This window comes from Zingiber officinale, chromosome 3A (assembly GCF_018446385.1).
Source record: "Zingiber officinale cultivar Zhangliang chromosome 3A, Zo_v1.1, whole genome shotgun sequence".
In the NCBI taxonomy this organism is placed as follows: Eukaryota; Viridiplantae; Streptophyta; class Magnoliopsida; order Zingiberales; family Zingiberaceae; genus Zingiber; species Zingiber officinale.
In genome coordinates this window covers 161,927,030-161,952,884 of record NC_055990.1, presented here as the reverse complement: position 1 = coordinate 161,952,884, position 25,855 = coordinate 161,927,030, and the positions used below count along the sequence as shown (strand labels likewise).

General features: G+C 36.9%; 1 protein-coding gene and 1 pseudogene across 2 annotated transcripts; one reads left to right on the top strand and one right to left on the bottom strand.

Moving 5' to 3' along the window:
* Positions 1–3,637: 3,637 nt before the first annotated feature.
* LOC122050854 lies at positions 3,638–8,433 on the top strand (annotated as a pseudogene).
* Positions 8,434–13,594: 5,161 nt separating this feature from the next.
* Positions 13,595–25,251, bottom strand: LOC122053171 (valine--tRNA ligase, mitochondrial 1-like). Of its 2 annotated transcripts, none has more exons than XM_042615098.1 (23): positions 25,092–25,251; positions 24,420–24,469; positions 24,042–24,083; positions 22,648–22,692; positions 21,993–22,055; positions 21,696–21,865; positions 21,539–21,611; positions 20,409–20,474; positions 20,217–20,300; positions 19,177–19,254; positions 18,890–18,973; positions 18,727–18,806; positions 18,496–18,553; positions 18,101–18,403; positions 17,837–18,007; positions 17,536–17,735; positions 17,006–17,408; positions 15,247–15,498; positions 14,680–15,174; positions 14,512–14,609; positions 14,225–14,324; positions 13,994–14,139; positions 13,595–13,876 (listed from the first exon to the last, which is right to left on the bottom strand). In XM_042615098.1, exons 2-23 carry the CDS (start codon positions 24,426–24,428, stop codon positions 13,708–13,710), a joined length of 3,189 nt encoding a protein of 1,062 aa, XP_042471032.1. In that variant the 5' UTR covers positions 24,429–24,469; positions 25,092–25,251; the 3' UTR covers positions 13,595–13,707. The 2 variants fall into 2 exon arrangements, with proteins under 2 accessions (XP_042471032.1, XP_042471031.1); XM_042615097.1 differs by lacking the exon at positions 25,092–25,251 and adding an exon at positions 24,906–25,038.
* Positions 25,252–25,855: the final 604 nt, after the last annotated feature.

Below are 25,855 nucleotides of genomic sequence, written 5' to 3'. Positions count from 1 at the left end.
GTCAAGACGTGCAAGCTTGAATTCTGCAAATTCTGTGTTCTTGGGAAACAGAGCAAAGTGCAATTCAAGACGGTAACAAACAAGACAAAGGGGATTCTGGACTACGTACATACAGATCTATGGGGACTAGCAGTGTAGCATCACTTAGAGGGCACTTGTATTTTGTGAGTTTTACTGATGATTTCTCAAGAAAGGTTTGGGTATACTTTATGCGTCACAAGTCAGAAACTTTTGCAAAGTTTAAATTGTGGAAAACTGAAGTGGAGAACTAGATCGGAAGGAAGATCAAATGCCTTAGGTCAGATAATGGGACTGAGTACACGGATTCAAAGTTTCAAGAATTTTGTGAGCAACATGGGATAATGAGACATTTCTCGATTCGTAGAACACCTCAGCAGAATGGGGTAGCGAAAAGGTTAAACAGAACAATCATTGAGAAGGCAAGATGTCTCAGGCTGAATGCAGGGCTTGTAAAGAATTTTTGGACAGAAGCGGTTAACATGACATGTTATCTCATTAATAGATCACCAAGGGCAACACTAAAAGGAAAAGTATCCGAGGAAGTATGGACAGGGAATCAAGTAGATTACTCTCATCTTCGAGATTTTGGATATCCAGCCTATATGCACATATCTAGTGAGGAAAGATCAAAGCTGGATGCGAAGTCAAAGCAGTGCATATTTCTAGGGTATCAAAAAGGAGTTAAAGGCTTCAAGCTTTGGGATCCTAAGGCAAACAAGATGGTGATCAGTAGAGATGTGGTGTTTGACGAGAAAGTCATGTTACAATGTACTCAAGAAGAAAGAAAGGAAATGCCACAAAGTAATATGGAGAAAGATATTATGCAGGTGGAGCTAGAGACTCATGACTCTAATGATTCTAGCTCAGAGCACACGGAGCATCACACTATAGCTAGTAGTAGAACGAGACGAGTCATAAAACCACCCACTAGATACGGATTTGAAGACTTGGTATCTTATGCACTTATCACTAGTAGCGGAGACCCTACATCTTTTTAGGAGGCGATACATAGCTCTGAGAAGGACAGGTGGATGGGTGCTATGGCAGAGGAGATGGAGTCGTTGCATAAGAACCAAACGTGGGATCTAGTGGAATTTCCTGAAGGAGAGAAAGCTATAGGGTGTAAGTGGATATTCAAGAAGAAAGAAGCAATGTCAGAGGAAGAAGAAGTGAAGTTTAAGACTCGATTGGTAGCAAAGGGGTATTCACAGAAAAAGGAGATTGACTATGAAAAAATTTTCTTTCCGGTGGTAAGACATACGTCAATTAGAGCGGTGTTAGCTTTAGTGGCACATCACGATTTGCATCTTGAGCAAATGTATGTGAAGATAACATTTCTTCATGAATATTTGGAGGAGCAAATTTTTATGTCACAACCCGAGGGATTTAGTCAGCCCGGACAAGAGCGGTTGGTTTGCAAGTTGAAGAAATCGCTCTATAAATTGAAACAATCTCCTAGGCAATGATACAAATGTTTTGATTCATACATGATTTAAAACGGATATAAGAGATGTGAGTATGACTGCTGCATATATGTGAAGAGACTTGAAGATGAATCACTGATTTTCTTACTACTATACGTAGATGACATGCTCATTGTTGCGAAGAAGATGAAAGAGATTGACAAATTGAAAAGACTACTGAGCAAGAAATTTGACATGAAAGATTTGGGAGAGGCAAAGAAGATTCTTGGGATAAAGATTCACAGGGATAGAGCAGCAGGGAGATTATGGTTGTCTCAACGTAGCTATGTGGAGAAGGTGCTGGATAGGTTCAACATGAAGAATGCAAAGTCGGTAAGCACACCCCTGGCGCATCACTTCATGTTCTCCAGTACACAGTGTCCAAAGATGGATGATGAAATCCAAGAGATGTCAAAGGTTCCTTATGCCAGTGCAATTGGTTGTCTGATATATGCCATGGTTTGCACAAGACCAGATTTGGCGCAAGCAGTTAGTATGGTGATCAAGTTTCTCTCATATCCTGGTCGACCGCATTGGGATGCAGTGAAATGGATTTTCATATACTTGAGAAATACAACTGATTATGACATCATGTTTAGTAGACAACTGGAAGATCCTTCAGTTGCTGGATACGTAGATGCAGACTATGCAGGATATTTAGATAACAGGAGGTTTACTACAGGATACATGTTCATTATGACAGGAGGACCTATTTGTTGGAAATCTATGATACAATCTATTGTTGCAGTGTCTACTACGGAGTCCGAGTACATGACAGCAGCTGAATCAGCGAAGGAAGCTTTATGGCTTACAGGATTGGTCAGAGAACTGGGTGTTCAACAAGGTGGAGTGAAGTTATTATGCGATAGTCAGAGTGCTATCTATTTAGCGAAGAATCAAGTGTATCATGCAAAAACCAAGTACATTGATGTGAAGTTTCACAAGATCAGAGAGTTAATTTCTTCTGGGGAAATTCAACTTGAGAAAGTTCACACTGCAGACAATGCTACAGATATGCTGACAAAGCCAGTGACCACAGAAAAGTTTAAACATTGCTTGAACTTGATCCATAACTCTAGATGCTAGAGGAAGGAAGCCCAGCCCCAGAGATCCAGATGGAGTTTTATTCAGATACTTGTGTTCTTCGAAGGGGTGAATATTCGTCACTGTGGAGATTGTTGAGGGGTGACTCATATTTGGATAAAGGTTAATATGAGGGATGTTATGAAAGAAAAATCTATTAAGATTTTTCTTAATAAAATTCTGTTAAGATTTTATATAACAGAATTTTATTGTAATTTTTTATAATAAAATTTTGTTACGATTTTATCGGGTCTGTAGTTGAGCATTATTTATAGGGATTATTGTAAACCTATTGAATAACAACAAAACACAAGAATCATTAGATGTGACTCTCTTGTGTAGAGAGAATTCTAATAAAGCTTCGGCCGTTTTGTGGAGTAGATAAGTCGTCGAATTACAATAACTCTTCTTCTTTCTCTTCTCTTTCTCCTTCCTCGTGTTTGCTCTCCTTTTTGTGTGTCTTTGTCTTGTTATTCCGCGCGATCTCTTTTCTCTCTTCCTTTTCTTCCGCGATTTAGAGGTTGAGAGGTGTTGTCCACTCTTTGCGCAACAAAAACCCTAGCCGTTGAGGAGTAAGCAAGAAAGCTAGTTCAGATCCTCTGTCCTCATTTCTCTGTCCTCGTGTCTCATTGTCGATCGGACGGATCAGATTAAATCTCAATGATACTTTGCACATCACGAGGATACTGCACATATTTTAAAGATGTCATGATACATTGAGATTTAATCTGATCCATCCAATCGACAATAAGACACGGAAACATAGAGAAATGGGGACAGAGGATCCGAACTACAAAAAAGCGGCGTGATATAAATTTTTGCCAACTGTCGTTGCTTAAGTCGTGACTGAAGTCAGTTCCGACTATATATATTGAACCCGGTTGCTGGAAAAACCAAAACCCGTGGCGGCGTCTCATCTCCGTTGATGCCTCGCCTTCTCCACCGCCGCCTTCTGTTCCGACCGATCTGCTCCGCCAAATCCACCGCCGCCTTATTTTCCGACCGATCTGCTCCGCCACATCTACAGCCGCCAGTAATCTGAGCTCTCCTGATCCCGCCACAATCTGTGATCTCGCCTCCCGCCAGGACTGGTCCTGCCTCAAGACTCTCATCTCCGCCTCCCCGCCACCCCTGCAGATGTTGTCGCATCCTTCCTCCGCCTCATTCTCGAGTGCCCCTCCTCTGCCACTGCCCTATGTTTCTCCCGCTGGTCCCAGAGCCATTACCGCGTACCCATCGAACTCCACCTCCACTGCCGCCTCATCCTCGCCCTCGCCGCCGATAAGCTCTACTCCAAAATTCGCTCGGAATACCACTACCTCACCATTTCCAGTACCCACTCCGCGATATCCATCCTCCACACGCTCTCTGTCTCCGCCGAGCCCTCCTGCCGCCGCTATGACAGACTCTCCATCCTCGCCGACATGCTCCTCCTTGCCCTGGTCAATAACTCGAAGATCGATTCCTCCATCGAGGTCTTCTCCCGTACCGGCGATTACGGGTGCCGCCTCTCCGTCCTGTCTTGTAACCCTTTATTAAATTCTTTAATAAAGGAGAAGGTCGACATGGTGGAAACTGTGTATAAGGAGATCATGCGAAGGAGGATAGCACCCAACCTGTACACTTTTAATACTGTTATTAATGGCCTTTGTAAGGTAGGAAAGCTACAAATGTGTTGAATTCCATCAAGTCCTGGGGGTTCTCACCGTCGGTAGTTAGTTACAACACGCTCATTGATGGGCACTGCAAGAACGGCGGAGCTGGGAAGTTGTACAAGGCTGATTCCTTACTAAAAGAGATGGTGGCCAGTAATATTCGTCCCAGTGTGATTACTTTCAATATTCTGATCAACGGTTACTGCAAGGATGGTAACAGTTCTTTTGCAATGAGGTTTCTGGATGAAATGAAGCGGCAAGGACTCTCCCCCAATGTTGTTACTTATAGCTCTTTGATCAATGGTCTTTGTTGTGAGGACAAGTTGGGAGAAGCTCTGGAGTTGCTTACGGAAATGCAGGATTATAATTTGAATCCTTATGTGGTGATCTTCAATGCTATCATCAATGGACTGTGTAAGAAAGGAAACATGGAAAAGGCTAAGGGGTTTTTGGATGTCATTAGTGAGAACAACTTGTTGCCGAATGTTATTACGTACAACACCTTGATTGATGGGTGTTGTCGTGCTGGTATGATGGAGGAAGCAACTGGGTTGAAAGGATTGATGTTAAAGAAAGGGGTTAATCCTAATATTTCAACCTATAATTGCTTGATAAATGGATTCTGCAAAAATGGGGATAGAAAAATAGTTGTAGAGCTTTAAGATGAAATGAAAGAGAAAGGCGTAAGAGCTGATCTTGTGACTTACAATGTGTTGATTATGTGTTGATTGGTTCTTTCTGCAATGAAGGGAAGTTAACAAAGGCAGTTAAGTTGTTGGATGAGATGTTGGAGATGGGTGTGAAGCCAAGCCACCTAACATACAATACATTAATAGAAGCATTCTGTAAAAAAGGGAACCTTGGTGCAGCTTATAATATGAAGATAAGGATGGAAAGGAGTGGAAAACGTGCAAATGTTCCAACTTATAATATATTTATCAACTACTTTTGTGGAATAGGTAAGATGGAAAAGGCAGACGAGCTACTGAACAAGATACTGGAGAAAGGTTTGTTACCAAACAGAGTGACTTATGGTATGATCAAGGATGAGATGATTGAGAAAGGTTATGTTCCTAACATAGACGGACATCTTTGTAGCAGTAGTTCGGCTTAGTTGGAGAAAGGAATAGTATGGCATTAGATTAATTTTAAAGGAGTAAAACGTATATTCATGAGACTTTAATTGAGAAAGAGATTGCAGTTTCTCTGATAAATTCTAAATCTTTCGAAGTTATGATAGTGGTGGTGGCTATGACCAAGATACCATTTATTAATAGGCTGAGGGCATAGAAATTTTCAACTTCTGCATGTTTCATTTAAGATTACTGATTTCATCATATAGAATAAAACTGTTGAATTGCTGCAATGAGATTTGATATCCATGCTCTACAGGTTTCGTTAACTTGGTTATTGCAACATCAGAAACATTATTGTAGACAATGATTTGCTTGAAAATCTTGCAAAAAAGTCTAAGTTTTCTGTATCAAGCTTAAAGGTTATATGCTCACAACAGTGTAATATGAGAAGTAAATGATCTTATGGGTTCAAGCAGTTTGTAGTTCAGGGGTTGTACATCTGTTTGGATGGCAAAGGTCATAGTGATGCATAGTGGCATCTGATTTCTTTCGTTTACAACTGCATGAACTGGAAAAAGGTTCCCTTTAAGGCATAAATGTAGCATAGCCGTCTGAGCATATTTTAGATAGCACCATGTGAGTATATCGTCCTTACAAGTTGCATTTTTTGTCAAAATGGTGGTCTTGTATCTTACGAACTATGAATATAATTTTTTTTTAAAGTTGACTAGTATAACTGTAGACCATTTCTAGCAATTTTGTTTTTGCTATTAGTCTCATTCTTTGGCATCATTTATATGGATCCTATTCTTCCATTGAACTACATGCATATTGTTTCACTAGTGATATTTTGAAAGATAATACCTAACTATGCAAAACTTTACTGTGTACTACTTATAACTTGTTTCAAAACTTAAACAAAAAATTGTGTCGACCAATTCACTACTGCATTGGTCAGTACGCCACATACCAAAAATAACAACAAAAATAACAATAACATCCAAGACATCCTGCATTGATGAACAGAAGGTATGTTTTGTCTCCTCCCATCTGGAAGGATAGCTATAGTCCGGAGATCTTGCACTGATGTGCCTTTTATTAGCAAATTTTCCCTGCATCATTTGTCTTCAAATGTCAGAGGCTTTCCACATCTGACAAGGGAGTCAAACATTGATTATTTACATTTAGTTCTTTAATAGTCCCCTTCAAACTAACTTAAAGATATTATGAAAACTCAAGAAGTTATAATTAACATACGATCCCAGAACCTCTTAGGGACTCAGCAACTCCATTACCTCGCATTAACTGATCTTTGGTGTGGGCAAATGACATGACAATTTTGTTAGATTGTACCTTCTTTTTGGCAAAGTGACAATCAAATCAATCTTCATGGTTTTTCCCCTTGTGGAGCTGTTATAGTTATACTGGACTCAGCAACTCCATTAACTCACATTAATTGATCTTTGGAGTGGGCAAATGACATCACAATTTTGCTAGATTGTACCTTCACTTTGGCAAAGTGACAATCAATCTTCATGGTTTGTCCCCTGTGGAACATTGAACTAAAAGTTAATGTGCATAGCAATTTGGTTATCACAATACCATTTTGTTGGCCCCTTAACAGCTTGCTTAACTCCGTCATTAGTTGCTTAACTAGATAAACCCACACGTAGCTAAGGTGATATCTTCATATTATGATTCTACACTTGATTTGGCTATAACTTCATATGTGCCAGCTAGTAAGGCACAAGATGATGATTGTATGTTTGTATAGTGATACTTGGACTGACTGATCATTATGGACCAAAAAATCAATGAAGATGAACAGAAGCTAATCACATTACATTATTAAATGTTTGCAAAAAATTGCATGGTACTACTTTTTGGGTGATCTCTTGCAAACTTCACAGCATATTATTTCATAAGCCTCGATTTTTCTCTTGTGGATTCTGCTGGTGGATTTTGTCTGTCTACTTGGGAAAACAAATGACTGAACTTTGTTTATCCCTCTTACCTGGCGGGTGGGCTAGAAAGAACGGGTACATGGATCAAATAGACTTCCACCTCTTTATTTGGTCAACCTGAATCTAGTCGACCAGGGAGGGATGATTTTTATTTAGTTATATTCTTATCCTTCTTCCAATTTGAATATATTTATGTATTTATTGAAGCTAATTGCTAGTGAGTCTAGAGACTTGTATAACAAAGAAAATAACACATTATGGTGAATTTGTTAAACAATCTACCAAAGCATACTTTATTATTATTATTACTAAACATAATTTTTTATACAGGTTGCTTGACAAAAATTATGGCTGCCTCCATAGATTCGTTCCAAGAATTCTGCACTGGACAGGATAGCCCTTTTAGTAGCTACTGGTAACCAGAATGCCTCTTCTATGCCTAGCTTTTTCTTGAGGACTTACATTTCATATTTGTTCTCTTTTTATGAAGGTTATAATATGTTGGTATTTCTTCACTACTTTATGATAATCTGTCACAGCCTCCATGCATCAAATAGTAATCGACTTTATTATATCCAAATTTCTTTCCAAATAAGCATGTACATGAAATCAAGTTTTATGGACAACCATCCATTCTGAGTTTACTGCAACGACATTACCTTTTAAGATTATTTTCCTGTGAACTCATCTTCCAGTTCTATTTCACATGACCGTTGATATCCTGCTGGAATCTCTTTCACATAACAGGACAGGCATCACTGAACCACGACTCTGCATTGTCTCTCACTTCAACTTCAGTGCAGAGCCCATATGATTGCACTTGCAAGTTGGTTAGAGTTTGGAATCACATGGAGGGCAAGTACCCGTGAACAGAAATGGTCCTCCGTGGCTTTCAAGGTTACCCAACTCCACCCTTTCATTATTCAAACAAAGAGGACGATACTACAATCAGGTTCGGACAGTCCCCTCTACTTCTACTCCTTCAAACAAGCATTTCCCTGTGCTCGTGCAGCACCTCACAACCATACTTCATGTAGATGCAGTTTGATCTCAATATACGATGCAGATAATTTCAGCTTAGCAACTACAAATCTGTTGACGAAGGGGAGTCTTGGCGCAACGGTAAAGTTGTTTTTATGTGACCAAAGGACACAGGTTCGAATCCTGGAAACAACCTCTTGCAAAAAGCAGGGTAAGGCTGTGTTCAATGGATCCTTCCCCGGGACCCCGCATGATGGGAGATTCGTGCACCGGACTGCCCTTTAACTACAAATTTGTTGACTAGACGATCGGTGCAAGGAACAAAAGATTCTACCTTTAAAGCAAGTGTGCTTCAGTGCAATTCTGAACAAATAAAATTGCGGGGTTGTTTTAGGACCATTAATTCATCTAAAAATTCATTATCTTGCATTGAGAAGGCAAATATATTGTTGGAGGGAGTACATCTGATGCTATGTTTTGTTACATGGAATATAGTCACTGCTGAGAAACAAAATGCAGAACTAACAGTATTAGACACAAATCTGTGTTTAGGGTGATGGTAGAGGGCCCTAGCTATGCTGTGTTTAGATGAATTATTTTAACTACCCCTAATCGGTCAATAAGCATTGTGTTAAGCCTGAGGAGTCACTTTTTTAAGTTATCGGGTAAATTTTGTTTTCTTTCCTCTCATTTCCCTTCAAGTAAATATCACAAGAATTTTCCTTCCTGAGTTTCACATTATGTTATTGTTAAATATTACAATACAATACAAAGTTAGACTTGGACAATGTACTTTACTTTTTTGTAGTGATGTATTTCTAGTTTTGATAAAAAGGTCAATGAGTTGAGTGTTTGGTTAAAAAAAAAAACTTTTGCTTTTTTCTCTCACTAGGCTAAGTGATACTTGATAAAAGTTAAATGCAGGTGGTTGGTCTTGCCCGGCTATTTACATATGGGATCAATTTTGTTGTACTTCTTGCTATCTTTGCTTGCATGTCTTCTACTTGTCTGTTTGATTCTTGCATTTTCAAGAATTTAATCAAAAAACATCCCTCATATATAGAATTAATTTTAAAAGTACCCTTACAATCAACATTTACCTAAATATTCCTCTTGATTTTTTTTTCTTCTTGTGGTAAACTGGTAATGCCTTCTAAATCTTCTAGCTGATTTAGCCAAATTGAATGTTTAAGTTGTTAAATTTTGCTCCTTAAAGATGATTAGTGTGCTAGTACATTATTTTTTAAGTACAAGCTCATTTGTTAAAGGTTGCAGTTTAGGAAATTGCACAATATTTTTCTTTGAAATTTGATTTGCAAATTATTTTATTATCTGAAAAAACACATATTTGTCCCATGATCAACTTTGAGAATTGTGAATATCAAAATTGAACATTCCAATAATCTCAAAATAAGCCCTTTTTGCCTTAAATTTAAGTTCATGGATTCATAAAACCTGCTCTAAAATTATCAACCCATGTCATTTGTAAAACGCATGATGATTATCAAATCTCTTTTCAGTATAAAAATCACATAGCATTCAACTTTGACAAGGTAAAGCTAAATATATCTAGCTTCCGAAATTTGATGAACTCTAGCTTAGGCACATTTGTTAGGGGTAAAATGTCCTAAAGTCTTTAGCAATTACTCAAATCGATTCTTTATATTTGGAAATATCTATATCAAATCACTTTGGTTCAAAATGTCAAGTTCATTCCTTTTTACAAAATAATTAAATGTTTCAAGCATCTAAAGGTTTTAAACGAGTTATTTTTACTCTAAATTTAGGCACACTCTCTTGCTACATAGAACTCCTTTCATTACCTTGGGCACATCGCAATAGTAAATGGCACGGTAATTTCTCCTGGAATAAGTATTCGATTCTCACAGTAATATTCATTCCTTAGTATTCAATTCTCATGTAAGGTGGTAATCTTGCCTTTGAAGTGCTCGAACTACTGGAACAATTGGGCAACTATGTCAAGAGTTGCTCGTGTTTTTAGATTTACTCGATGAACGAATCAGAAAGAAAAGGTCGTCTACCTCCCAGATTAATTGGATTGAAAACTTAGATACTTGTATCAACTAAAAAAAATAGAGCTACTTTCATAACGGAGAATATTTTAACCAAAAAAAAAACAAATTGCAAGAGTTTTGATTTGAGCATTTGTGAAACAAAAAAATCTAACTTGAATATTTGTTAACATTAAAGGTTCAATTAATCTTATATTTACTTTGTCCTTTATCTTCTTCACTTTTTCTAGTTCTATTAATTTCTCATGTTACCAGGGAATCTTGTCCCTCCTTTACAAATCAGATTTACCAGGAATTCTTAAGCAGCTTTTCCCAGAAATAAAATGACGAATTCAACAGCACGAGGAATCAGTGATTCTATTTTGGAAATTTTAAGGCTGATTATTTCATGTAAATATAAGATTTCCACGAAGAATAAAATTATCATACCCATAATTATAGTCTTTTAAGTAATAGTCAGCCAAAGAAAAGAAGAAAAAAATTAGATCACTTGCCTGGATGGATCGATCAAGGTAGACACCAGAAGAAGAAGGAAACGAAATTTAGCAACGGATGGAAAATTCCAAGGGAATCGCATGATCTCTACTCAGACCAATTCATTTCATGCCGGAGATCAATGCGATCCCTTTGGAATTCTCCTTCAGCTGCTCATCATCTTGCTAGACTTCTTCGACTATTCTTCGTGCCTAATTCCTCTTCGACTATCTCTCGCTCTCTTCTCCTCCTCTCTCTTTCTCTTATACTAACTTTAAAAAAAATGATTAATTAGATTGGATAACGTCGAGTCTGATTTGACCGATCCGACCCTATAAAAATTTTCCACTGACCATCAGAATAAATCGGAAAGTGTTCATAGCGGACAGCCCAAGAGCCTAGCATCCTTTAGTTTTCTCTTATACTAATTTTAAAAAAAAATGATTAATTAGATTGGATAACGTCGAGTCTGGTTTGACCGATCCGACCCTACAAAAATTTTCCACTGACCATCAGAATAAATCGGAAAGTGCTCATAGCGGACAACCCAAGAGCCTAGCATCCTTTAGTTGCGTGTCTCATTTAGAAGAAAAATTCTTATAAATTCGTCATAGCTGGGATTCGAATCGCGAATACCTGAGTGATAACCTGAATACCTTAACGCTGCACTATAATTCCGGGGCTCTCTTATACTAACTTAGAATCATGGCAACATGATGTCATAATTTTATCTCGCAATAATTAAGGTGGAAAAAGATAGATCTTAATAATATACAAAAGAAAGAAAGATACAAATCTCGTGAAGTAGTTTTTCTCCTCATGTGGTTGTTGGTTTGCTTCACGCTTGAGATATCAAACTTCACATCATTTCATAAACATTTTTAATTAAGTGGGATATTAATTACTGGTCGAACAATAAGAATATATAGAAAAATATGTTGAAGCTTTGCTTGTTAAAGCTATGGAGCGAGGATGTCATTTTCTGCACTCACTTGTGCTTTTGCAAGCCACGTATTATTTGGCCCCCGAGCTTAGATTTAATTAATGTACACAGCTATATAGACAAGGATCATCTTGGTGGCCTACTAATTTAATTAATTTAGTTTATATTCTTTTAATCAAGTCTGAGTTAATTAATAAATAAATATTCTTTAATAAATAGTTAATCTAAAAACGTTGGACTGATAAACGTCTATTTCCTGATTTACTTTCCATGAAACCGGCATACTAAATAAATTTAGAGCATAATTTAGACACGCTTAGAGGTTGACATTTAAGATATTTATTCCCTTTAAAATTTGAACTCAGGTCTTTTTATTTTTGCTCCAATCCCTACTTCACCAGTTAATTATATTTATGTATTTAACAGAACGTCGTTCCCGTCATTTTCGAACGAGTCCTCAAGCAACCCTGCGTGATTGCGGCACCGGGCAAAAGAAAAAAAGCACCGTGTCCATCATCAACTTGTGGCCCCAAGTCAGGCGAGATCACCGTCGAATTTAAGCATATAAATAAGCGGAGGAGGAGAAACTTACGAGGATTCCCCAAGTAATGGCGAGTGAACCGGGATCAGCCCAGCTTGAGAATTTGACGGTTAAATCCGTCCGAATTGTAGTCTAGAGAAGTGTTCTCAGCGACGGATTGGGCCCAAGTCCCTTGGAATGGGCTGCCGGGGAGGGTGAGAGCCTCGTCTGGCTCAGACCATGCCGCATGACGAGGCACTGTCGTCGAGTCGGGTTATTTGGGAATGCAGCCCCAGTTGGGCGGTAAATTTCGTCCAAGACTAAATATTGATGAGAGACCGATAGCAAATATTTATTCCCTTTAAAATTTGAACTCAGGTCTTTTTATTTTTGCTCCAATACTACTTCACCACTTAATTATATTTATGTATTTTTAATCTTGACTTATAAGTTCCTAACTACTTTTAATTATGAGATTGAATGAGTGCAAATCATAAAATATTCTTGAGGGCTACACATGGATAATCACAATTTTTTAAAAAAATTGTTTCATGTTTAAGCTTAATTAATTTCCACTTCTTTTTTCCATATTTTTGTGTGTTTCTCTTTGATGTTAATTTGTTAATTAAAGAAGGATGGGGAGGAAAACATGGTGGGACATGGTGATTAATTATAAATTGGGAGGTAAAGAGACAGATGTGAATCTGATCCCTTCAAATGCCGGCAGCAGTTGCCGTCAACCAACTACTTTGATGCTAAGAATCTCAAGCACTCCTTCCTTCTAAGAAAATGACATAATAATAAACATAAATTCATCAACTTATTTATAATCATATGGTGAACCACTTTTTGAAAATGTTTGAAAAAATTATTATTTTCAGTGTTTTATATATATATAGTTGTTTCCTTCAAAGCTTCTGCAACTAGAGATTTTTCCAAGTAAATTGTTGCTTGCACACAATTGAAATTAATTTAATTTAAGTTAAGACATGATATGGTGCACCAAACCTAAGGGACTTTGTCATTAGCAAAGGAAGGTCAAATGATTGGGTAAGACATTTAAGAAATATAGCTAGGCGAATGGGTCCATTTGCTTTTGAATCCTATTTAAAATTAATGGTTTGATTAGTTTTATGTTTCTTAAATTAAGCTCGAAGGTCAATATTATTGACAGCATTTAAATCTTACACCATTTTAGACAGTGTAAATATTTATTCCATCAAGAATTTCTCTAAAATTGTTTCACATCACTAACACATATCAAGCATGCATGAATATGAAAAGGATTTCATAATATTCTAGACTTACTTTAGAGTGAGTTAATATTCAAGGCTTAGTCGTTTGTTTTCTCTCTTTTTGTGAAGAAGTTAAATAATTGATGTAAATATGAAACCAAGATTATGTAATCCACCTTGATAAGCCATGATTTTTTGTATGAATGACCAGTAATTTAAATAGGTTTTCAAAGTAAGCTTACAATAATTTAAATCGGAATTACTTCTGTTGGTGTATCCTCCTCTCCAAATCCTGTTCGGCTTGATCGATAATCTTAAGTTCTTCTAAATATGCAGTCAGTTTCTTCATCTGTTCCTCTTGGATGCTCGGTGGAGCTTTTTCCTTGTAACCTGAGCTATTCATTTCCTGCGACAAAAGATCATGCTTCCTGCCAGAACCATTGGGAATGGGAGAAGCAAAGAGCAGCAAGTTACTTGAACTGAAAGCTAGAACTATGAACATAAATAAGATAGAACTGATGAAAAATGGAAATGGTGGGAAATACTTTTGTGAATCTTCCCTCCTTTTTCTCAACTTCTCACGTTCGGCTTCTGGATCAAGTGTTCCTTGGAGTTGGAGATAGACAGAGAGATTTTCATCGACAACATCAACTGCACATCCCGGTGGAGCCATGTCATTCTCAGTTATGACCTGAAAGAAGTAGACGACCATTTGTTTAGTATCAAATAAGAATATTTACAGTGTCCAACAAGTTTTATACGGGCAGCGTATTAACCTTCAAAGAAGAGACAGAAGCAAGCGTTACAATCTCAAAGTCATAGGTTTTCATGATGTTGGCAATATCAGGTCCACGACATAGTGCAAAAGCTGGATATCTGCAAATGAGGATATAAACAGAAATCAATTAAGTTTCCGAACATTAGCAAATGAACTTAATCATGGATATTCAGTAAGATATTTGTCAGCTAGCAAATGAACTGTAATTCAGGCGTCATAATATAGTTGTTGCCTAAAGTTAATGGAGAGATAATACAGCTTTGATAGAAAGCCTTTTTTAAAAACCTTTCATTCTTGTCACTTTGTGGTCGCAAGGATCTAAGCTTCCTCACAGCGCCATTGACTATATCCATATCATTCTCAATTTTCTCATTTGACCAAGCCTACAGGAAGATGTCAAAATTAATGTTTTAAAGCTTAGCAACAAAATCAAAAGGACAGAACATTGCTTACTTCTATGAATGAAGGGTATTCTGATATCATAATTGATTCTTTCCTGGAGCTTCCTTCTTCTAAAGGAAGACGCTGCCATAATTCTTCAGTAACAAATGGCATGAAGGGGTGTAGCAAACGCAAACCAGTGTCCAGACAAATCCATAAAGTATGCCTAGAGGCTTCTTTAGCAGACTCATACTTTGAATCGGTAAAGAAAGGTTTGATAGCTTCAATGAATACATCACAGAGCTGGAATTGCCACCATGAGTATACGGCTGTAGTTGCATCTGAGAACTTGTACGATTCAAAGGAAGTTATAGTTCTGGCCACAGCATTGTTTAAGACAGAAAGTATCCACTGGCAAACAGGTGGCATGGATTTCACATCAAGCTTTTGGGGAGGAACATAATCATCTCCAAGCTTCATCATGGCAAAACGAATAGCATTCCACAACTTATTACACCATTGGCGATAACCAATGACTCTCAAGACATCCAGGTTGATCTTGTCCGACTATACAGTAAACACATGTTAGTTCAACAAGTCAAGCTCAAAATTGGGAGTTAGATTTGTGCAAGGGAGAACCTGGGCTGTATATGAAACAAGAGCAAAGCGGAGGGCATCAGCACCACATTCAGGAATACCATTTTGAAAATCTTTAGCCTGATCCATCTTAGCGTTTTCCAGTTCACTTCGGTCTAAATTACTAGCTTCCAACCGTTTGTGCAAGCCTTCTAGTGAGATTCCATTTATCACTTCTAGTGGATCAATAACATTACCTTTTGACTTTGACATTTTCTGACCATGTGCATCCCGTATCATAGGGTGCAAATATACCTGTAGATAATTAAGAAGAATGGAGTACTAAAGTATATCTTGGAGTTAATGAACAATGCTAGAACTTCTTAACATACACAAAATATCCAGTATGGAAAATGGTGGCCATTAAAAGCAACCTAAGTTGTTCTTGACAAGAAATATTTTACTGCAAATATGGTGGCAAAAGGTGATTTGCTCGCCCCAGCACCTCCGCCAACTTGTCCTCAAGCCAACACGGAAGAAGTAAATCACGGGTGGCTATTAGTCGTGGCCAATTGAATAACGCATGGGGGAGGACAGACACCTGGATACTAGTCGGGATTTGACCCCAGACCTCATGATGGCAACACCACCATGCGCTAGCTAACTGTCCATCCCGAAGGGACATCTATTGAACAGAGTATTTATATGACTGTCCAATGTATATCAGTATATATTGGACAAGTGTGCTGCTTCAGAGCTAATGAATAAAAGGAATGGAGGAGACAATTAGACGCACACATATAGGATCTTGGCAAACCACAAGAGAACACAACAGGTTACTGCCAACAGATTATAACAAATACTTATATAATTCAACATGTTAAAGAAATACAATCGCATCAAATACAAAGTTAGTTGTTGAAACATCACAGTGATGGTGAGGTTGAAGCTTTAAGATGATTCCTTTGGTGACAAAGTTATCATCTTGCCTGCTGATTGATTGCAAATCTGCCTCAGGTGCCTTAACAGGTTAAAAAGAGCATTGGATTTTAGGACCCCTTCTTTGTTACACAGCAAATGCCTTTGCAGAATTGACCAATTATGATTTTCATAGAAAGAGTTCAATACTTAATCAGGCAGCAGTACTCTATCGGAAGCAAAGAAGCACCAGAAACATACTTTACCGTGAGTGTAAAAAGGATTCAAAAAAGAAGAAAAGGATGTTACAGCAAGGTGCATTCACATTGTTATTTTTCCTCCTCTTTCTTGCCATTCTAATCTTTTCTCTCTTCAAATGCCTGCCACTATTTGTTTCTCTATTTAATGTCGTGCCCAGTAAATAGATAGCAAAACCCATTTGAACCAATTTGATTTCCATCATGAACTCGATAGTGTCAGATTTGGTCAAACTACATAGTGAAATATGTCTCACCCAATTCCCATACCCCAATTTTGAATAATCAGCATCCTGATCGATTATAGAACCAGTAATATTCAGACACTATAGACCAATTTGTTTTCCACTAAAAACTAGGTAGTGTATTTGGTTTAGTTGAACTATTTATAATTTCGGTGTGTTCCAGTTTTAACCTGCAAACCAATTTGATTTTTGATAGGATCAGTAATATTTCGACACTATATGTGCTATTTCCAACAACTCTTGATTGTTGAAACCCCAAGTTTTATGAGCTAGTTCTTAAATGTTTTCATGTAAGACACATACATATGTGTCATTTTTGAACTCAAATTTAAACCATATGAAGTGTTTCCAGTATTTCAAGTTTCTACACAATCCCACATTAATAACTGTCAAATTTATTACCTTTCTGAAGGGCACATCACCTCCAAGTTGCATCCCCAGCATAACCATCCGTGCAACCCAGAAAAATAGGATATCATGTCCGGTTTCAAGCAATGAAGTCGGATAAAATGCCTTAAAATCAGGAGTAACATCTGGCCAGCCAAGCACAGATAACGGAAAAAGACCAGATGAAAACCAAGTATCTAGCACATCTGGATCCTGAACAATCTCAAATTTCTTCCCTGAGAACAGATTGTTTGCCTCTATAAGTGCCTCCTGCTCATTTCTTCCAACCACCCAATGATCATTGTAAGAACCAACATCTTTAAGCTGATCATCTTCTAGTATCACATACCAGGCAGGAATGCGGTGGCCCCACCAAAGCTGCCTCGAAATGCACCAATCCCGTATATTCTCTAACCATCTAGATTTAAAAGTTAAAAATACACAGGATAAATATAAACAACAAACTATAAGTATCCAGAACATGGTACAAAACTAAAAAATATATACAAAAATCTTACTGTTAAATTTTTAAAAGTTTGAATTACCTTTTCCATTCTTGCTCATACTGATGTGGAATAATCTCTATCTTCTTATTGTTATCACTCAAGACTGCATCTAGAGCTAGTTTTCCCATGCTTTTGCAATCAACAAACCACTGAGGCTTTATCATGGGTTCTACCACATCATTACTCCTTGAACAAATGCCGAGTTTCATTTCATTTTTCTGAGCTCCTCTGTATAATCCCTGATTGAAGGAAGATTATATTTGATAGCATTGGTAAACAATAAAATTTGAGAACAAACCAAAATTTTAATGGATGGATGCAAAAGAAAATCCAATAACACCTTTGACTTTAATGCCTCTATAACAGCTACACGAGCTGCAAACCGTGGCATCCCTTCAAAATCAGCACCACCATTGCTATTAATCTTCCCTTCATCAGTAAAAATGTTGATAAAAGCAAGGTTATGGCGTTTTCCAACTTCAAAATCGTTAGGATCATGTGCTGGAGTAATCTGTAATGTATATGAGAAAGAAAAGCATTTAACACAGTGAAAGGCAGATTTAGTGACCATCATAGAAGTGATACAGTGGTACAATAATCTTACTTTGACAGCCCCTGTTCCAAATTCAGGATCAACTAAGATATCATCACATATTATCGGTAGCTTCCTCCCATTGAATGGATGGACAGCACTTTTTCCATGCAGATGAGAATAGCGCTTATCCTTAGAATGAACAGCAATTGCAGTATCACCAAGCATCGTCTCCACCCTCGTTGTGGCTACTACAATATCACCCATGCCTCCCTCAAGTGGGTAAGCAAAAGAAGTCAAAACACCAAACTGAACTTCGTGCTCATACCCAGGGACCTTTCTGAAAGTCTCTTCTTTGATTTCCTCATGATCAACCTAAAAATAGTAGATAAACAGAACTAGGAATGTCTGTGGTTTCAAACACAATAGAACATTTAAAATTGTTTTCAATATTAATTTATCCATACCTCAATGTCAGATATTGCTGTTCGCAGTGAGCAATCCCAATTGACAAGACGATGATCTCTGAGAATAGGACCAGGCATCAATGGGACAAGTACCCAAAGAAAACTCAGGATTAATAAGATTGAACAATAACATTGCCAGAAAGCATCGTTATTTCGCTGTCATGGGAAGGGAGTTCTAGTATATCTGCAAACTTTGAAATTAAAAGAACAAGATTAATCAAGGTAGCTAACCTATAAATTAAACCTTCTTTATAAAGTTTGACAAATGCTTCAGTAACTGCCTTTGATCGCGCATCATCCATGGTAAAGCACTGCCATAAGAAATAAGGGACAGGAAGCTTATTTTCTAAAGCCAGAGAGTAAGCTTGTCCTTTTAGTTTCTTCAAAAACTGACCTCGCGAGACCAGTCAAGTGAAGCTCCCAACCGACGTTCTTGGTTTAATATGGTACCTCCATATTCATTTTTCCATTTCCAAACCTACCAAACAAAAACAGAAAACATAGAACATCAGCTGACCTACCTCTGTGAATATCAATCCAGAACAATGAGAATTCCAATCAGTACCACAAAAAGTCACATGCTGAAGAGAAATCAGTTTGTTTTTCTTAAGAGGATGTAATATTCTTTCAAGGTGTAGAAGGTCAAGACCAAAAGAAAATTAATGTTAAGGAAGAACTCACCTCAGACACAAATCTTTCACGTCCAATATCATGCCTAGTTAACTTGCATTCACGCATCAGCTTCTTCTCTACAACCACCTGGTAAAAAGTAGCATCAGTAAGATATATATATATATATATATATATATATATATACATGTAAAAGTGATGAATCAATAATGGTAATTTATATAAGAAAGAGAGGATTACCTAGGGGAACAATCCTAATAATTTTCCGATTGCATGGTATCAAAGTGATATCCATCCAATCACCAATCCCAATCCAATCATGAACTCAAAAGTTATTCTACCTCATATATTTGCTTCACATTCCATTCCAGAGACTGTTTCAGAGGCTTTGTCTCATCTAGGATGGCAACGAACAATGGTTGATGAGATGACACCCTTACATTCTAATAAAGATTATGAGCTAGTTCTTTTGGCAAACCCACAATTGGTTGCAAACAGAAAATCCACTAGGAGGAAGACCTTTCTTGATGAGGCATTAAGGATTGGCTGAAAGTTCAACTAGTAGCTTATAGAAACATTTAAATGTTTCTATATTCTAGTTAATATAAGTGTTCCTTGCAGAGGCATTGAGGATTGACTGATTGTTCTCTATCTATGGTTGCACTTTATCATCATTGTTGGATCTTCATGTAGAGTTGAGCTTTCTAAAATCTAGCTCTAAGTTTGTAATAGTTAAGTTTAGTTTGTTGATAGAGACTTTAATCATAACTTGGACCAGAAGAATGTCACAACTATGTTGAAAATAGTAAGAGTGCACAAATATTGCAGGATTGTATTCTATGAAAGAATTTCTTGGGATATAGCTTGAGGCTAAATCATCAAGTGGTTGATTTGCATAAATTCAAAGAGATCGGATGGTAAACTTGGCACCTTGCAAATAAATCAAGTAACAACATCATTCTATTTCAATTCCATGGAACAAGTTCCTCGCTAATCATTCTTGATGTTTCATAGCTAGGAAGTCTAACAACTTAAAGATGATGAAAGAAAAACAAACTTAGAATAGTGAACTATATGGAAAGAACTACTACCTGGGTGGCTATGCCTGCATGGTCCATTCCTGGCACCCATAGAACATTATAGCCTGACATTCTCCTCCAACGGATAATTGTATCCTTAGATTGTGCAAGAAGTCATAAAAATAGAGAAATAAAGGAAAAGGTAAATAAAAATGAGATAGAAGAATGATGAAACCACAGAAGGAAGGACTAAGATGTGCTCACCTGTATTGCAGCAGTAAGACCATGACCTATGTGAAGAGCACCTGTCACATTTGGAGGTGGGAGTACCTATCCAAAAAAAAAAAAAAAACTAAATGTATGATCACAAAAGTACCTTAGTTACATTTAAAATATATGGATTCGATGAGAAGGATTCTATAAACAACAAAATCAGGTGGTGTTATATTGTAAAATAAAAGTTCATTTCATTCCCCGTTATGAATTCAAAAAGAAATAAAAAAGAATTACGGAAAAGGAATGACTTTTTTTTCAAGATTGAAAAGATCATTCCAAGTTAGGGTATCAGTTCCTAACAGAAATGAAAAGTCTTGGTGTTGCGTCAACGTGCAAGATACATGTGAATGGCCTTGAATAGGAGGAACAAATCAAGAAGATGAAAAAAGCAAATACTCAAGAAGTAGTATAAGAGGAGGAAACAAAGGTGACTTACCTGGAGGAATTGGAAGAAGCCCTAATTGTGCTCAAGAAAAGAATGGCCAAAATGAAGATAAAAAGGCTTGGGATGGAGAAGCGGCAGCTGCATTCTAAGATTGAAGAGGACTGTTCCAAGATGGAGATGAAGCAAATCGAGAAGAATGGTATCAAATATCAATGTTGTTTGGCATCTCAGATCTTCAGTAGAACGGTTAATGCAGCCCATATCAACTGGCACCAAATGGTACTTTAGACCATGTTTTTTCTGTCAATGTAGTGTTGAAATAGATGCATTTCGGCCACACTTTTTCCCCCATAATATTTTTTTTCCTTTACCTCTATTCCAATCACATGTTTCCCTTGTCCAGGTATTCTATATTTCACATCTAAACAGGATATATGAGCCTTTTCTATCATAAAGACAAGTAACTGACCTTAAGTTCTTAAAAATGTTTACAACATTATTATTAAAAGATTTATACACTCTAAAAAGTTCTTATCTTGGGTCAGTTTCAAGCATTCATTTTCCTATAAAGATTCAAAATTACTCCATTTGTGCAATTAATAGTGTTTCAATCAATCATACATAAGCCCTTTGTGATAATTGCAAAAGAAAAACCAGAAAGAAGATAAGATCGCAGGAAATTTTTTAACCATAGAGAATAAGAGAAACACATTAGATTGTATGCATCACATACAATTACAAAAGGAGGTTTTGAGCTGCTTGCATCAGCCACAAAGAAGTTTGATGCTTCCCACCATGAATACCATCTAAGTAGAAAGTAAAGAAAAAATATGGTCAGAATCTTCATAAATTGTATGCTTATTTAAAATCTAAGGGAGAATTGCATTTACGATTTCTCAACAGCATTAGGATTGTATTGCTTAGCCATTTGACGAGAAAGTTTCTTTTTCTGTCCATCTGGGGTTGCAGGGTCAATAAAATCCTCCGGATTCTCTTCTTCAATGTCTTTTTTCCTCTGTTTTCTCTCATTTTTCTTAGAGCCATCAGATGACCTCTGTGCCTATCCAGCAACATATTATAACAGAATAAATGTCTAAAATTCAAACAATGACACAATCTTTGTTATGATGACATTTTTAAAACAATGAATTCATCAGATCATCTCTACTTTATGGATATATCATTACCTGGAGTTTTGCAGCTTCTGCCTTTTGTGCAGCCTTGAGTTTTTTTTCTTCTTTCAGTTTAGCCTGTTAAGGTGAAATAAGCAAGTCTGTTGCAACGGATAAACAAATACTAAATTCAAAAAAAGAGACAAAATAAATAGCATTTGAACATTTGATTATTAAGTTTTGATTAATGCACATGGTAGAAAAGAGAGGAACAAGAAAGAGACAGAAAAAAAAAAATGAACAACTTTCACATTCCCTATTTGTTGGAGAATCTTCTCCTATTTTGTTGCCATTGCGGCCAAAAACAAGTGTCATATTTGTCCAAGAAACTCAGATGTTGAACGTTAAGTCCCACTTAGAACAACTTAAGTAGCTTGTGTGCACTGTTCTTAAAAGAATGCAGCATTGCAGCATCAGAAATCTGACAGTCGATTAGCCATTTTTAACCTATTAAAGAAGAATCCTATGGAAAAATTCAAAGCTAAATCAGAATTAGCACAAATACACTGTTACAGTTTACATGGAATTAACTTCAAAGTAGAGTCTAAAAGAAAATTAGTAAAAAATGCAATTTACCATATTTATTCTGCTTCTGAAGGATGTAAAGTGGCATAATCATTAACCCAAACAACAGAAAAGGATATGAATTCTTTTTCTATGAAAAACAAACCTTTTGCTCCTTCTTCATTTTTCGTTCCAGATCTTGATCATCAGTCTGCATATGCCAATGGAAAAGCTAAGTAAAAAAGGTTTACCAAAGAATTCATCACGTTTGTGATTAACACAAAAATATAATTTGTTTAGCATTCATTTAGGGAAAAAAATAGCAGAAATGAAAATGGCTTAAGTTTATTAGCCCAACAGCAATCTTAAACACAAAGTTACTTTAGAGAAAGTTATTTTTTAATAAAAAAGTGGCAAAAGTAATAATAGTAGGTTCTGATTATGTGCTGCTTTATCTTCAAGATAAAACAATGGAAATACAGAAAAAAAAACTAAGAGTGAGACGAGTGACATAATATAAATGCTCCAACATGAAACAAGCATACCTAAATTGTCGATGAGAAAACTAATACATTGACGTCTAAGGCCCAGCTGCTAGCCTAAAATGCTTAATATAAACTTATAGGTAACTCACTCGTCTAAGTTTATAAAGCTTTTTTATTAGCTCACAATTTATAATATGCAACCAATCTCTTCCATTTAAGGCTTGATGCCCTATCAATACTCAAACTCTAATTCATAGTTCATGATCATCCGTAATAGTCACACCATCACATAGACAACACTTCCAAAACCTCACCATGCCTAAGATTCTGACTTGAGAAGTGTTCACATTATCTGATGCATTCTAGCTTCACCCCACTAGCTTTTCAACCAAAAGTAATGATCAATTGTGTAATTCTACAGCTCCTCTTCTACTAGGTTGAATTACTATTGCAGCAAGATCATTGATAAGGTACAATTAACCTATCTCATGACGGTCTAATGGGTCAAATTTGCAAATAGATACGAAATAGACTGATTTAGTTAAAGGATCGACTACAGCCCAATTCTCACAATCCCTAGATGAGAGATTTGTCCTATTCACTTGTCAGACTCGACGTTGGACAAAATGCTTAATCTCAAATTAATAATATCACACTCATGTAACCTAATAATAGAAATTCTTAATTAACCCACAATTCATAAATTCATAATTGGAACTCAATTGGGGTGTCACATAATCATTACAGTAATATAAAATTTAGTCATAGTAAACCAAGTGATAAAACCTCAAGAAACCTTCATCTGGCTATAAAAAAAAAAGTAAGACATTTCAAGGGATTTGAAAATGGATATATGGAATTTCAAAGAAAACAGTTTTGAAATAACTAGTTGGATACAATTTCATAATTTGCTGGATAAAAAATTGGAAACAATAAAAGAACATATAATTATAGCTTTAGAATTGAATCAAGGAATTGTATATCGTAGAACGCAAAGCAGATTATCATTCGCCACCGGCATAATACAACAATATAATAATCTAGTATGAACAACAAAAACATCTAATCAGCAAACCTTATCTTCATTGGTTTGTTTTTCCAGCTTATCTTCCCCAGGCTGCATCAAATGATATACAATGATAAATGCCAATAGCCAATAAATTGCTTTTTGCATATTACAGTTAAAAAGAAAATAACAGCAATTATGCATAGAAAAGTTTAAAAAATAAACATAGGAAAATATGCAATGAAGATTTCAAAGCAGTTAGATGTGAGGCAATAAGCCCCATTCCAGTCCCTCATGAGTTAGCTCTTATGATTAAAAGAAACTCAAACATCAATAATCATAAATGAAAACTAACATGGAAACACGATCCCAGTAGTTACACCATTAAGAATTCACAAACGGCTATGATCGTACACCAAAAAAGGTTATTGAAAGATTTTAACTTACCGGAGTCATTGAGCAATCAGTGTCAGCCGTCAATTTACGAATTTGAAAACCTGTCCAAATTAGAACACATTAAACACATGCTAAAATAACTGAGCAAAAGAGCTAGCAAAATACAACTCAAACAGAGTCAAGCAAGAAGGTTACACTACACCCCTGTGGAGAAACGGAAAATATCCAAAAGTTCCACCTTTTTTATTTTGCCATATGCTTAACTGGAAATTTTGCCACATCGTGCGCATATGTAAGAGAACAACTAGTTAAAAACAGATTTTTTATAACTTAACCAATATTGTCAAGATCTACATTTTTAAGCATATGCTGCTGAAAAATGTCAAAGTACACGGGAAACAACTGTCGTACGTTCCAGATGCATTTTCAATAACTGTCAGTGAATTGCCAAAAAAAAAAAAAGGTCCGATTCATCCTGTATAACACGGCAAAACATACTATTCATGTCCCCACTTATCCTCTCCTCGTAAGTCTTACCTCCCCTATTATTGGCGCACGACGTCAAAGCTGAGATCCGAGGGGAACGAAGGGGGAAAAGGAGCGATGCGAACAATCCTCGAGGGAGAAGACGACGTCCGAATGCGAGAAAAGGCATCGTCCAAAATGGAGACGAGAGTCTAAGAGAGGATGAGAGCGCATCGAATGAAGCAAAAAACAAATTACCGGTTGTTCTGATCGGCTTGCTCCGCCACGCTCGGCGGGGTAGATAACGAACGAATCCGGCGGCTGGGAAGGAGTAGACTTCCGAGACGAGACGAGACGAGCTTGGGGTGCGACGGCTATGAGCTACGAGTGCGACTAGGGATTTATGCGTTGGGCCGGTAGCGGTTTAGGAATTAGACCCGCCTGGTTCAATAAATTTCAGCGTTTTATTAGTTCAAATGATCTGTCCTCATTTCTCTCTATCTATGTGTCACACTGTCGATCGGACGAATTAAATTAAATTTCAAGGATGATTTACACATCACGAGAATATTGTATATTTTTTAAAGATGCAATGATATCTTGAGATTTAATCTGATCCGTCCGATCGGCAATGAGACACGGAGACAGAGAAAAATGGGGACAGAGGATCTGAACTAGCGTTTTATAGCTAAGTTTCTCGTAGTTCGGTTCCTCTGTCCCGAACTTTCTCTGCCCCCATGTTTCCTTACCGATCGGACGGTCCAGATTACATCTCAAGGATGTATTGCACATCATGAGGATACTGCATACATCTTAAGGATGTCATGATCCCTTGAAATGTAATCTGGACCGTCCGATCGGCAAAGGGACACGAGGACAGAGAAAATTCAGGACAGAGGATCCGAACTGAGTTTCCCGAGACATCGACATTGGTGGGTGTTATAATATCTACTATGTCACATACATATTATATTAACATATTCATTTTATCACCTTCATTTTAACATTGACTTTCATTATTT